At 43.4% G+C, this 12667-nt stretch overlaps 1 protein-coding gene across 1 annotated transcript in view; it reads right to left on the bottom strand.

The window, feature by feature from the left end:
* LOC147708659 (uncharacterized) overlaps nucleotides 1-12667 on the bottom strand; it is a 218777-nt gene that overhangs the window by 181254 nt on the left and 24856 nt on the right. The window contains exons 9-10 of the mRNA XM_086925382.1: nucleotides 9570-9659; nucleotides 5037-5126 (exon numbers count right to left, since the gene is read on the bottom strand). Coding sequence (XP_086781508.1) covers nucleotides 5037-5126; nucleotides 9570-9659 — 180 coding nt within the window. The remainder of the gene's footprint in view (nucleotides 1-5036; nucleotides 5127-9569; nucleotides 9660-12667) is intronic.

A 12667-nucleotide genomic window follows, 5' to 3' on the forward strand; every position in this document is an offset into this window, starting at 1 on the left:
CCATCAATTAACATCAGGCCAGTTGATAGAGGTATACAAATATTGTCCTGGAGTGTGGCCGGGATGAAAAAGAAACTGGCTTTACCTGAATTGGGCTCTTTTATGGCAATGCATGACATTTGCCTGATGCATGAAACATGGGCACTGGAGGAGAGTGTAAGGGCCGGCTTTGCCACTTTTGATATCCTGGCGACAACTAGGGGTAGGGGAGACCCTCGGGTGGCCTGTCAATATGGGTGGGTACGCATTTGGGTGTCCAGGCAGTTCAAATATCAACTAACTCGCATGATGTCCAATGCGTTCTTTTAACACCTCAAGATAGGCCCCAGGTGGCCATATTAAACATCTATTCAAGACCTCTTAAGAGTGGTCAAGAATCCGATACTATTGAAACATTAAAGCAGGTTATACATTCACTCAACGCTTTAGTCGCCCTAATAGTTGGAGGCGACTTCAACTGCCAGTTTGAGCCCCTCGTGATTTCAGATATGGGAGAGCTGGATGATGAGGACCGGTTCTGGCATGTTCCCGATCCACAGATCCCTACTGTCAGAGCATGGACCCCATTGGTCCTTCAAATTAAGTCTTTCTCCCTCTCAACGTCTCTGCGGGCGTGTAATGGGAGATTGGAGCCCGACAGACCGGGATCAGTCTCTTTTAACAGACTGGGGCAAACTTCTATCATCGACTATATAATGATAGAAGCCAGACATTGGGATAAATTGTTGGAATTTAGGGTCTACCCACGACAAGATAGTGACCACAATGCCCTTGTCTTAACACTCAAACCTGGGAGTTTTGGGCTAACAAACCCTGCTCCTGATTCTAACGGTCCGCTGTTGCCACAGGCGGAGGGTAAATGGCCCTACCTCAAGGACTCCCCCATGAAACTCGCTGAAATATACCAGATAGCAATACCGCTGCTAACAGATATGGGGGATATAGGCATTGACAATTTGGATCTAGACTCCCAGGGTAGAGCTGTGGAAATTCACAAACGGCTGGCTGTCAGGCTTGTGGATGTGTTTAGTCCTGTGGGAAGGGAAAAATCCTACCAGGCCAGGACACATCCCTGGTATGACGCCTGTAGGAAAGCAAAAAACGATTTGCTTTCTGCAATAAATAATAAAGATAGAATTAACATTAAGAAATTCCGCCTGGACTATAAAAAGGCCATTATCAGGGGAAAGAAGCAATGGGAGGAGAACAGATAGGAGGAGCTTAGATCTGCACTCTCACGAAAGGACTCCAAGTCGCTTTGGACTATTGTGAGTTCTGGTGTTAGCGGGGGAGGAATGGCTACAACCCCGAATATAGCACCACGCAGTTGGGAAGCGCACTTCGGTGCGCTATATGCCAATTCGGGCGAAGAGACCATACTGCCTCCCAATCCCGATCCTCTCCAGGAGCATACACCGGTGGGGACGGAAGATTTGGTCTTAAGGGAAACTGTGGCATGTCCCCTGTTGGCCGTCCCGGGGCCCAGCCACGAGTATCGATTGGTGGGGTCCTTGGATGGTGATCGGAGGCAGGATTCCCAGCTTGTTGGGGACGTGTATCATCTAGAACGACCTGAAGAAATTACTCTGAAGGAGGTTGAGTGTGCAATAGCAAGACTATTACCTAACAAGGCCCCCGGCCTAGATAAAATCCCCGGGGATTTATTCCTATCCCAAGTCAAAATATGAGCACCGTATCTGGTGGATTTGTATAATGCAATTCTTAGGGGTATTGACCCGCCAGATACTTGGCTTGGAGCAGAGATCGGCCCTATCTTTAAGAAAGGCTGCCCATTAACCCCATCAAACTATAGGCCTATTAGTCTCATAGACACCGCACAGAAAGTAATGGGCAGGATCATCCTAGATAGGATCCAGGGGTGGATGGAAGAAAATTAGATACTGACCACACTCCAGGCCGGGTTTAGGACGGGTATTTCAACTTTGGATCAAATATTTCGGCTGCAGGTCTTATTTCGGAAAACGGTGAAAGTGGAAGGTGGCAGCCTCTATCTCATCTTTGTTGACCTGCGGGCCGCTTTCGACCTAGTTCCAAGGGAAAAATTATGGAAAGTCTTAGCAGAACTGGGTCTCCCATCCTATCTATTGAACATCCTAATTAGGCTTCACACTAGAAACTATGCCCAAGTTAGGTGTGGGAGGCACGGAGATCTCTCGGCACGTTTCCCTGTTTCGAAGGGTGTACGCCAGGGGGGCGTCTTGGCGCCAACGTTATTTTGTCTTTACATCAATGGCCTTGTGGACCATTTAATTGGTGTAATTGACAATGACGCCCTTAGGCTGACACCTTGTTGCTATCTAAAACATCATCAGGCATCCAGCGCACCCTGGACGGCTTTGCAGCATTCTGTGCTTCACGGGGATTGGAGATAAACTTAGACAAAACCAAGTTTATGATTTTCAATCCCCCAAAGCAGACCCGGCCAAACCCCATTCTCAATGGTTCTGCCTCAGAAAGAGTTAAGACTTTTGTCTATCTGGGCATTACCTTGAAAGAAAATGTTAACTGGGGTTCCCAAATTTCCAAATCAGCTCTTAAGTTATCCCAAGTAATGAGGGGCATTAGCAAAGTCCACAGATTTTCGGATTTCAAGCCGGCAGCCCCGGTCATTGAAATATATCGACTCCAGGCTAGAATGGCCTCGACGTATGGTGCAGAACTTTGGGGCCATAAACATACATCTAATCTCCTGAGGATCGAGCAGGGCTTTATGAGGAGCCTTTTGGGCTAGCCACCAAGCACACCACTCATTCCTCTACAACTTGACCTGTGGCTGGAATCAATAGAAGAACTAGTAGCAGCACGGCCCATGCTCTACTGGAAGAGACTTTGGTCAGTGCCTGAACTGGCTCCATACAGAGGAATTTTTAGAGGTCTGGGCTCTTCTAAAAGGCAAGAACATTCCGTGGCTGCACCACATTGTAGTGTAGTTCCTATATTCCCAATAGGCTCTGCACATTGGAATAACATAAACAGCAGTGTAGACGTAGGACTGAGGTCATCTAGGTCTCTACTGACTATGTTAGACTTAATTAGTTTTGCCAGCTAGCTCAAAGGTCACTAGAAACCTTCTCAAATGAATATGGAGGGGTTAACTTCCCTGATTTAGACAAGAAGGGATTAGCTTCTGACAACCATATAACATGACAACTTTGCTCCCTCAGAATAAAGAGTATATCTCCAGAGTCGTGTGAAAACAATAGACCACTATTTCACTCAGTCAATCGTGCATGCTTAATTTCACCAGATTGCAGAGAAATAGAGAGACGGGCATTTTCAATAAAAGGTGTTATTTTATTGAGCAGTCTTCTTTCTCATGCAAGAGAAATGAATTGCCACAATTGCAATACTTATCATAAAGTAAAGTACGTACAGTAAAAGTAGTATTATGAAATAATACTGTAAAAGCATTTATATGGTTTCTTAGCCATATGATACTTTAAAATGGATAAAATATATACATACATAAAAACATTGACTAACAAACTCAACTGGTGCTTTTAAGATACGCCTACCCCGGTGTACCTGACCTAAGCCTAATACGTGGGAAGGAGTAATTAAGTTGCAGTTTTGAGTTAAGTTAGGTTTTTTGCCAAGAATCTGAATCAAGAATTCTCTCTAAGGTTTTAATCAGCTCCGTACCTTGGTTATAGAATGAAGGAGGTCTTGTATCTCGTTTCTCAGGACTCGATCTCCCAGCAACCCGCGAGGGTGACTTGGGAACACCGGAGCTGGATTTTCTCGGCTGGTGAAAAAGACAGCGTCTCTCTCAGTGCGTCAAAGGGAGGGGCGGTTTCCTTCGGCTCTCGCAACAGCTGGGCTCCCGGGCAAGTAGAACGTCGCTCTGCTCCCAACCACTGTGTGTTTGCTTCAGGCAACGTTGGTATATTTATACCTGAAAGGTCCCTGGTTTGACGTAAGGTTGGACATAAGACGTCACTAAGAACTAACAGTTCTTTCTTGACTCCAGGAGTTCTTGTGCAAATCAAAACAAAAGCAGGGGGTTTTCCTGGGCTGCTGGAGGCTTAGTTTGTTTAAAGAACGCGTTGCACTTTCTAGGAGTCTATGGGAGTAGCCTTGCCGTATTTGGACTGCATAGGTTATTTTATTGATTCTTATGCCTTTATAAGGATATTATTTGTTATAACCACATAAGGTCATGAATCGGGAATATCGAATTAGGGTCCTAGATAGAAACACAACAACATCAAGACTCTTAGCATCCAGATTGGTCTGTCTGAGCTCTGGGAGACCCCGGAGGTGTGTTGCCCGGGGATATCCAAATTGGAACTTAAAAGTCAGCTGAGGCAGCAGAACTCATTAGCCTTACAGAGATTAGGTTCCCTAGGAAGACTGTCAGCAGAGTTCCTCCTGGTGAAAACTGAATTGCGAGCGGAGGAATTCTTAGATGTAATCTATCCACCCCTTGTGAGGAAGCTTTACATCCAGTTAAGGCATGGCAGTCTACCACTCAGAGCATTCACCTGTAAATGGGCAAAATCAGAAAATATAGCCTGCCCGGCATGTAACTATAAGTGCGAAGATGTTTGCCATGTTATGTTTTTTTGCCCTGCATATGAAACTATAAGGAAATGCTGGCTGATTCCGTTATGTAGGAATCCAGGGTTCAGGTATTGTATTCAGGCATGTAGGGTCTTAACGTATGATATTCACCCCCTTCCCCCCCATTGTTTTTGCTGTATCTCGTTTTCTGTTTGGCATGTGGCGTAGAAGTGTTTAATTGTGTCCAATTATGAATTTTAAACTTTCAGGTCTTGATAACTATCTAGTTTAATCTATTTTTAATATTGACCTGTCTTCTATTTATTGTTTTATTGACTTGTGGTCTTTTGTATGTATTTTACTTGCACATTTATGGTCTTTGACCGAAATAAAGTTATCTACAAAAAAAAAAAGACTCATTGTAAGAGAACTGCAAATAACATTCAAGGATGGCTACTGAAAGGCTCAGATACACAGCTCCTTTATATCCATTAAAATACCCTTACTCTTACCAATCTTCTCCCAGCAATATGGTGTGTGGGGTTGTATAACAGTGAGAAGCTTCTCTGTCTCATGGTGGTTCCAGAAGGCAATACAGGAAGCTGACAAGAAGACAAAAAGGATTTCAGACAAGATCAAGGCCAAGCCCAGCCTTTAGTAATGAGACCCACACTTCCTTTATGCCCACAAATAAACACCCTTAACTTTAATTGTCAGAATATAACAATTTTAATATTGCGCTACCATAATATTGTAGAAAAACTATTAACTAAAATATTGATAATTAAGTATATAAAATTAAATTTAGATGACTTATTATTATTCTAACACCTACACTGCTTTAAGATGTAGATATCACTACGGTACCTATACACGGAGTTATGTTCATATGGCACTTCTTTGTACAGGCCTGACCCTAGAAAGTGCTCTCATCTCTTCGGTATTTGGACAAAATATCGGAAACACAAATATTGTGGGACATCATGTCAAAAATATAGAGGACAAGAATATCATGTATGTCAGTTTCTAGGGGTAAGTAAAGTTTTGCTACATATAACTCCTCATATATGTACCTTGACGATATATCTATAAATCTTCAAGGTACGTAGAACTGGAGTTAAGAATAGTAAATTTACATTTACCTAGTTGCACTTACCTACTCGATATTCTTGTCCTCGATATTTTTGACACAATAGTCTGTCCACACTCTATTTGTGTTTCTGATTTTGTAACTAATCAATCTCTTCAAATGTTCTTCCTGAAGTGACTTCTAATAGGAAGACTATCTTGTAAAATATGCATTGTAAACATTCCTCTATGTAAAGGATGGAGCAGTGGCTTTTGCTTCCTTGCTGAAAGAATATTTGAAGTTTATAAACTTTTGAAATACTCAACAAGACCCTCCAGGATTTTGCGTTTTGCAAAAAAGTCGCAAAATCTGCAGTTTTGTAAAAAGGCTGTTCATTTTACCAAACTGCCCATTACATTTGGGGAATGTGATCTGATGTTTTTTTTGAGTGAAGAGGCTGACAAAAGGTTGTGAAAACATAATTGAAAGGGTCATGAAAACATAACTTACAGATACTTTTCGTCTCTCAATTCCCAACTTTCTGGAAACTAGGACATCATGTGGCTAGGGATGGTAATTGTTTTCAAAATATCTCCATTATAAAGTTCAAAGGTGAACAGTAGGTCGTACTTTTTTAAAGAGAAAGGAATCAAAACGAAGGGAAAGTTAAATGAGTACGCGTCTCTGGAAGAGAGTTAATGTGCTAGAAGTCAGGAAGTGGAGATTAAAGGCTCCAGGAGTTATTTGAGTGTCTTCTGGACAATATACACTCCTCATTTAGTGGCCATAGCGAGTGAGGTTTATTTGGTTGGCCCACCACTGAGCTAAGCATCATTAGTGTTGTGAGATTTGCATGAACCTGTGTGGAGTAATTTCTCTAAGAGATCAGTTTTTTGTAGGTGTAGACATCATAAGTGTACTCCCACGTTCATTCATTCTCAGCCACAGCCATGGCCAAAACTCAGGCCCCGACGGCCCATGCGGTGCAGGAGGCCCCAGGCCTTCTGCCTTCCTCCATTCAGCCAAAGAGCAATTAATATTGGTGAGATAAGGGAGACTCAGGGGCCCTTCATCACATTCTGCAGGGGGTTGCACCTGCTATTTTCTTTGGGGCTGGCCGCAGGCTGGACACTGCTTCACTACTGCTTCTGGCCAGGCCTGGCTCCGCTGAGTGACTGCATCCTGGTTGGGGGCTGTATTCCGGGCCGGGCTTTGCTCCGCTCTCCAACTGGCTGGGCCTGGCTCCGCCAAACACTCTGACTACACCTCCCAGCAATCTCGCAAAATGCCAGTACCGAGCGCCAGGAGGCGTATAAAGGAGAATTTGGGGCCGAGTTCCCTGTGTACCTGCTATTTTCTTTGGAGCTGAGCCGCGGGCTGGACATTGCTTCACTACTGCTTCTGGCCGGGCCTGGCTCCGCCGAGTCCCCTGTGCATTGTATTCTGCTTGGGGATTGTGCTCTGGGCTGGGTCTCGCTCCGCTGCTTCCCTGGCCGGGCTGGGCTCTGCCGAGTGACTGCATCCTGGTTGGGGGCTGTTTTCCGGGCCGGGCTTTGCTCCGCTCTCCAACTGGCCGGGCCTGGCTCCGCCAAACACTCTGACTACACCTCCCAGCAATCTCAAAAAACGGCAGTACCAAGTCCCAGGAGGCGTATAAAGGAGAATTTGGATCCTCGTCACGGGAGACGCGCGTGGGACGCGCCGGGAGAAGCCCAGGATAAGGCCGGGGTATCATCTAGAACGGCCTGAAGAAATTACTCTGAAGGAGTTTGAGTCTGCAATAGCAAGACTATTACCTAACAAGGCCCCCGGCCTAGATAAAATCCCCGGGGATTTATTCCGATCCCAACCCAAAATATGGGCACCGTATCTGGTGGTTTTGTTTAATGCAATTCTTAGGGGGATTGACCCACCAGATACTTGGCTTGGAGCCGAGATCGTCCCTATCTTTAAGAAAGGCTGCCCATTAACCCCATCAAACTATAGGCCTATTAGTCTCATAGACACCGCACAGAAACTAATGGGCAGGATCATCCTAGATAGGATCCAGGGGTGGATGGAAGAAAATGAGATACTGACCACACTCCAGGCCGGGTTTAGGACGGGTATTTCAATTTTGGATCAAATATTTCGGCTGCAGGTCTTATTTTGGAAAACGGTGAGAGTGGAGGGTGGCAGCCTCTATCTCATCTTTGTTGACCTGCGGGCCGCTTTCGACCTAGTTCCAAGGGAAAAATTATGGAAAGTCTTAGCAGAACTCCCATCCTATCTATTGAACATCCTAATTTGGCTTCACACTAGAAACTATGCCCAAGTTTGGTGCGGGAGGCACGGGGATCTCTCAGCACGTTTCCCCATTTTGAAGGGTGTACGCCAGGGGTGCGTCTTGGCGCCAACGTTATTTTATCTTTACATCAATGGCCTTGTGGACCATTTAATTGGTGTAATTGACAATGACGCCCCTAGGCTGGCCACCGGGCGGGTGCCCGCTCTGATGTTTGCGGATGACACCTTGTTGCTATCTAAAACATCATCGGGCATCCAGCGCACCCTGGACGGCTTCGCAGCATTCTGTGCTTCACAAGGATTGGAGATAAACTTGGACAAGACCAAGTTTATGATTTTCAATCCCCCAAAGCAGACCCGCCCGAACCCCATTCTCAATGGTTCTACCTTAGAAAGAGTTAAGACTTTTGTCTATCTGGGCATTACCTTGACGGAAAATTTTGACTCGGGTTCCCAAATTTCTAAATCAGCTCTTAGGTTATCCCAAGTAATGGGGGCATTAGCAAAGTCCACAGATTTTCGGATTTCAAGCCGGCAGCCCCGGTCATTGAAATATATCAACTCCAGGCTAGAATGGCCTCGACGTATGGTGCAGAACTTTGGTGCCATAAAAATACATCTAATCTCCTGAGGGTCGAGCGGGGCATTATGAGGAGCCTTTTGGGCTTGCCACCAAGCACACCACTCATTCCTCTGCGACTTGACCTGGAGCTGGAATCAATAGAAGAACTAGTAACAGCACGGCCCATGCTCTACTGGAAGAAACTTTGGTCAGTGCCTGAACTGGCTCTATATAGAGGAATTTTTAGAGGTCTGGGCTCTTCTAAAAGGCAAGAACAATCCGTGGCTGCACCATATCAAGACTCTTAGCATCCGGATTGGTCTGTCTGAGCTCTGGGATACCCCGGAGGTGTGTTGCCCGGGGATATCCAAATTGGAACTCAAAAGTCAGCTGAGGCAGCAGAACTCATTAGCCTTACAGAGATCAGGTTCCCTAGGAAGACTGTCAGCAGAGTTCCTTCTGGTGAAAACTGAATTGTGAGCGGAGGAATTCTTACATGTAATCTATCCACCCCTTGCGAGGAAGCTTTACATCCAGTTTAGGCATGGCAGTCTACCACTCAGAGCATTCACCTGTAAATAGGCAAAATCAGAAAATATAGCCTGCCCGGCATGTAACTATAAGTGCGAAGATGTTTGCCATGTTATGTTTTTTTGCCCTGCATATGAAACTATAAGGAAATGCTGGCTGATTCTGTTATGTAGAAATCCAGGGTTCAGATATTGTATTCAGGCATGTAGGGTCTTAACATATGATACTCACCCCCCCCCCCCGCCCCCCATTGTTTTTGCTGTATCTCGTTTTCTATTTGGCATGCGGCATAGAAGGAAAAGTTTTGGATAAATTCTTGTGTTTAATTGTGTCCAATTTTGAATTTTAAACATTCAGGTCTTGATAACTATCTAGTTTAATCTATTTTTAATATTGACCTGTCTTCTATTTATTGTTTTACTGACTTGTGCTCTTTTGTATGTATTTTACTTGCACTTTTATGGTCTTTGACCGAAATAAAGTTATCTAAAAAAAAAAGATTCAATGTAAGAGAACTGCAAATAACATTCAAGGATGGCTATTGAAAGGCTCAGATACACAGCTCCTTTATATCCATTAAAATACCCTTACTCTTACCAATCTTCTCCCAGCAATATGATGTGTGGGGTTGTATAACAGTGAGAAGCTTCTCTGTCTCATGGTGGTTCCAGAAGGCAATACAGGAAGCTAACAAGAAGACAAAAAGGATGGCAGACAAGATCAAGGCCAAGCCCAGCCTTTAGTAATGAGACCCACACTTCCTCTATACCCACAAATAAACACCCTACACTTTGTTTGTCAGAATATAACAATGTTAATATTGCGCTACCATATTATTGTAGAAAAACTATTAACTAAAATATTGATAATTAAGTATATAAAATTTAATTTAGATGACTTATTATTATTCTAACACCTACACTCCTTTAAGATGTAGATATCACTACGGTACCTATACACAGAGTTATGTTCATATGGCACTTCTTTGTACAGGCCTGACCCTAGAAAGTGCTCGCATCTCTTTGATATTTGGACAAAATATCAGAAACACAAATATTGTGGGACAGAATATCATGTCAAAAATATAGAGGACAAGAATATCATGTATATCAGTTTCTAAGGGTAAGTAAAGTTTTGCTACAAATAACTCCTCACATATGTACCTTGACGATATATCTATAAATCTTCAAGGTACGTAGATCTGGAGTTAAGAATAGTAAATTTACATTTACCTAGTTGCACTTACCTACTCGATATTCTTGTCCTCGATATTTTTGACAAAATAGTCTATCCACACTCTATTTGTGTTTCTGATTTTGTCACTAATCAATCTCTTCAAATGTTCTTCCTGAAGTGACCTCTAATAGGAAGACTATCTTGTAAAATATGCATTGTAAATATTCCTCTATGTAAAGGATGGAGCAGTGGCTTTTGCTTCCTTGCTGAAAGAATATTTGAAGTTTATAAACTTTTGAAATACTCAACAAGACCCTCCAGGATTTTGCGTTTCGCAAAAAAGACGCAAAATCTGCAGTTTTGTTAAAAGGCTGTTCTTTTTACAAAAGTGCCCACTACATTTGGGGAATGTGATCTGATGTTTTTTTTGAGTGAAGAGGCTGACAAAAGGTTGTGAAAACATAATTGAAAGGGTCGTGAAAACATAACTTACAGATATTTTCGTCTCTCAATTCCCAACTTTTTGGAAACTAGGACATCTTGTGGCCAGGGATGGTAATTGTTTTCAAAATATCTCCATTATAAAGTTCAAAGGTGAACAGTAGGTCCAACTTTTTTAAAGAGAAAGGAATTAAAACGAAGGTAAAGCGAAATGAGCACGCGTCTCTGGAAGAGAGTTAATGTGCTAGAAGTCAGGAAGTGGAGATTAAAGGCTCCAGGGGTGATTTGGGTGTCCTCTGAACAATTTAGAGTCCTCGTTTAGTGGCCATAGCGAGTGAGGTTTATTTGGTTGGCCACCACTGAGCTAAGCATTATAAGTGTTGTGAGATTTGCATGAACCTGTGTGGAGTAATTTCTCAAAGAGATCAGTTTTTTGTTGTGTGGACATCATAAGTGTACTCCCACGTTCATTCATTCTCAGCCACAGCCATGGCCAAAACTCAGGCCCCGACGGCCCATGCGGTGCAGGAGGCCCCAGTCCTTCTGCCTTCCTCCATTCAGCCAAAGAGCAATTAATATTGGTGGGATAAAGGAGACTCAGGGGCCCTTCATCACATTCTGCAGGGGGCCTTTCATTTTGCGTTATGCCTCTGACAGGTTATAACAAGGTTCAGTTAGTTGAATCTTACTCATCAGTTCGGTTCAAGGATATTCTATTCCTCCAACAGCATGGAACCAGTATGGGGAGATCTTTGTCCCCAGTGTAGCGGGCCTCTATGTACATCATCTCGAAACTCATAGAATCCTCAATCAAGCCAACCCCTTTCTTTCTCATAAGTTCTTTTCAAGGATATTCTATTCCGACAACAGCATGGAACCAGTATGGGGAGATCTTCATCCCCAGTGTAGCGGGCCTCTATGTACATCATCTCGAAACTCATAGAATCCTCAATCAAGCAAACACCTTTCTTCAACATATCAAACTTTGGAAGAGCTATATTGATGACATTTTACTAATTTGGGAAGGCAACCCGACTACAGCCAAGGCTTTCCTATTATGGCTAAATGATCAAAAACTAAAACAGTATCTTTTAACAATGGAATGATTGGGCAACTCTGAAACTTAACAAATTGCAATATTTCTAGGGTGGTCTACCTAATTACTTGCCCTTTCAATTTGTACTACGTGGGCATGGCCACTCAAAAAGTGAGAAAAAGGATCTGCGAACACTGCAGAAACGTACGATGCCAACGGATTACTACAAAAATCTAATCACACTATCTTGAACTAAAACACACACCCAGTGATTTGAAATGGATAGTCCCGGAATGTATAAAAGACAGAGACATTCTGGAAAGGAGACTCCTCCAAAAGGAACAGAGATGGATGTTCAAACTCAATACAGACACCCGGCGCCTCAACAATAACATTTCATGGGGCCAATTCCTCTAGAAGTGTAGCTCAACTTTTTCCTCCCTAAGCTATTGGTGTACAATGAAGATACATAGAACCAAAGTAGAATTTTTTTTTTAAACACCTTACCCATAAGCTCATTTCTTCTTTGAGACCGTTGATGAAATATCCTCTATTTAGATCGATAAAGACTTTTTTTGTAACCTGGTAATAAGACTTTCACAAGGTTTTTTTGATTCAATTCTCTCTCCCTCACAACCCCCCCCCCCCAGACTGTCTCCCCAATCTTCCGCCCCCCTTTTTGTTTTGAAGATTTCTTTAATGCACAAAATCTCACTCCTTGACTATTTGTCCACTGAATCTTTTTCATGTTTTCACAATGCTGGTAGCCAATTATTTATCCCAAGATGGCCTGTTTTGTAGCTTTTGAGAATATAGAAAAGCGTATGAGCACTTAAGTTTTCCAACATGGATCTGATTCTGATCCAAAGTTGACGTGCAGTTTTAAAGTAACACGAGCGGTATAGTGTTCCGCAATTCAAACACGTATGTGGAAGTCCTCCGCTACCTGCCGGCACAAAAGACCCTTTCTGGAATGCACACCGGCAGGATGCGGTCCCTGGTGAGCCGATTCAGATGCAGTGGCAGAGGGTAGCCTTGACGA

This window comes from Lissotriton vulgaris, chromosome 6, assembly GCF_964263255.1.
Source record: "Lissotriton vulgaris chromosome 6, aLisVul1.2, whole genome shotgun sequence".
Lineage (NCBI taxonomy): Eukaryota > Metazoa > Chordata > Amphibia > Caudata > Salamandridae > Lissotriton > Lissotriton vulgaris.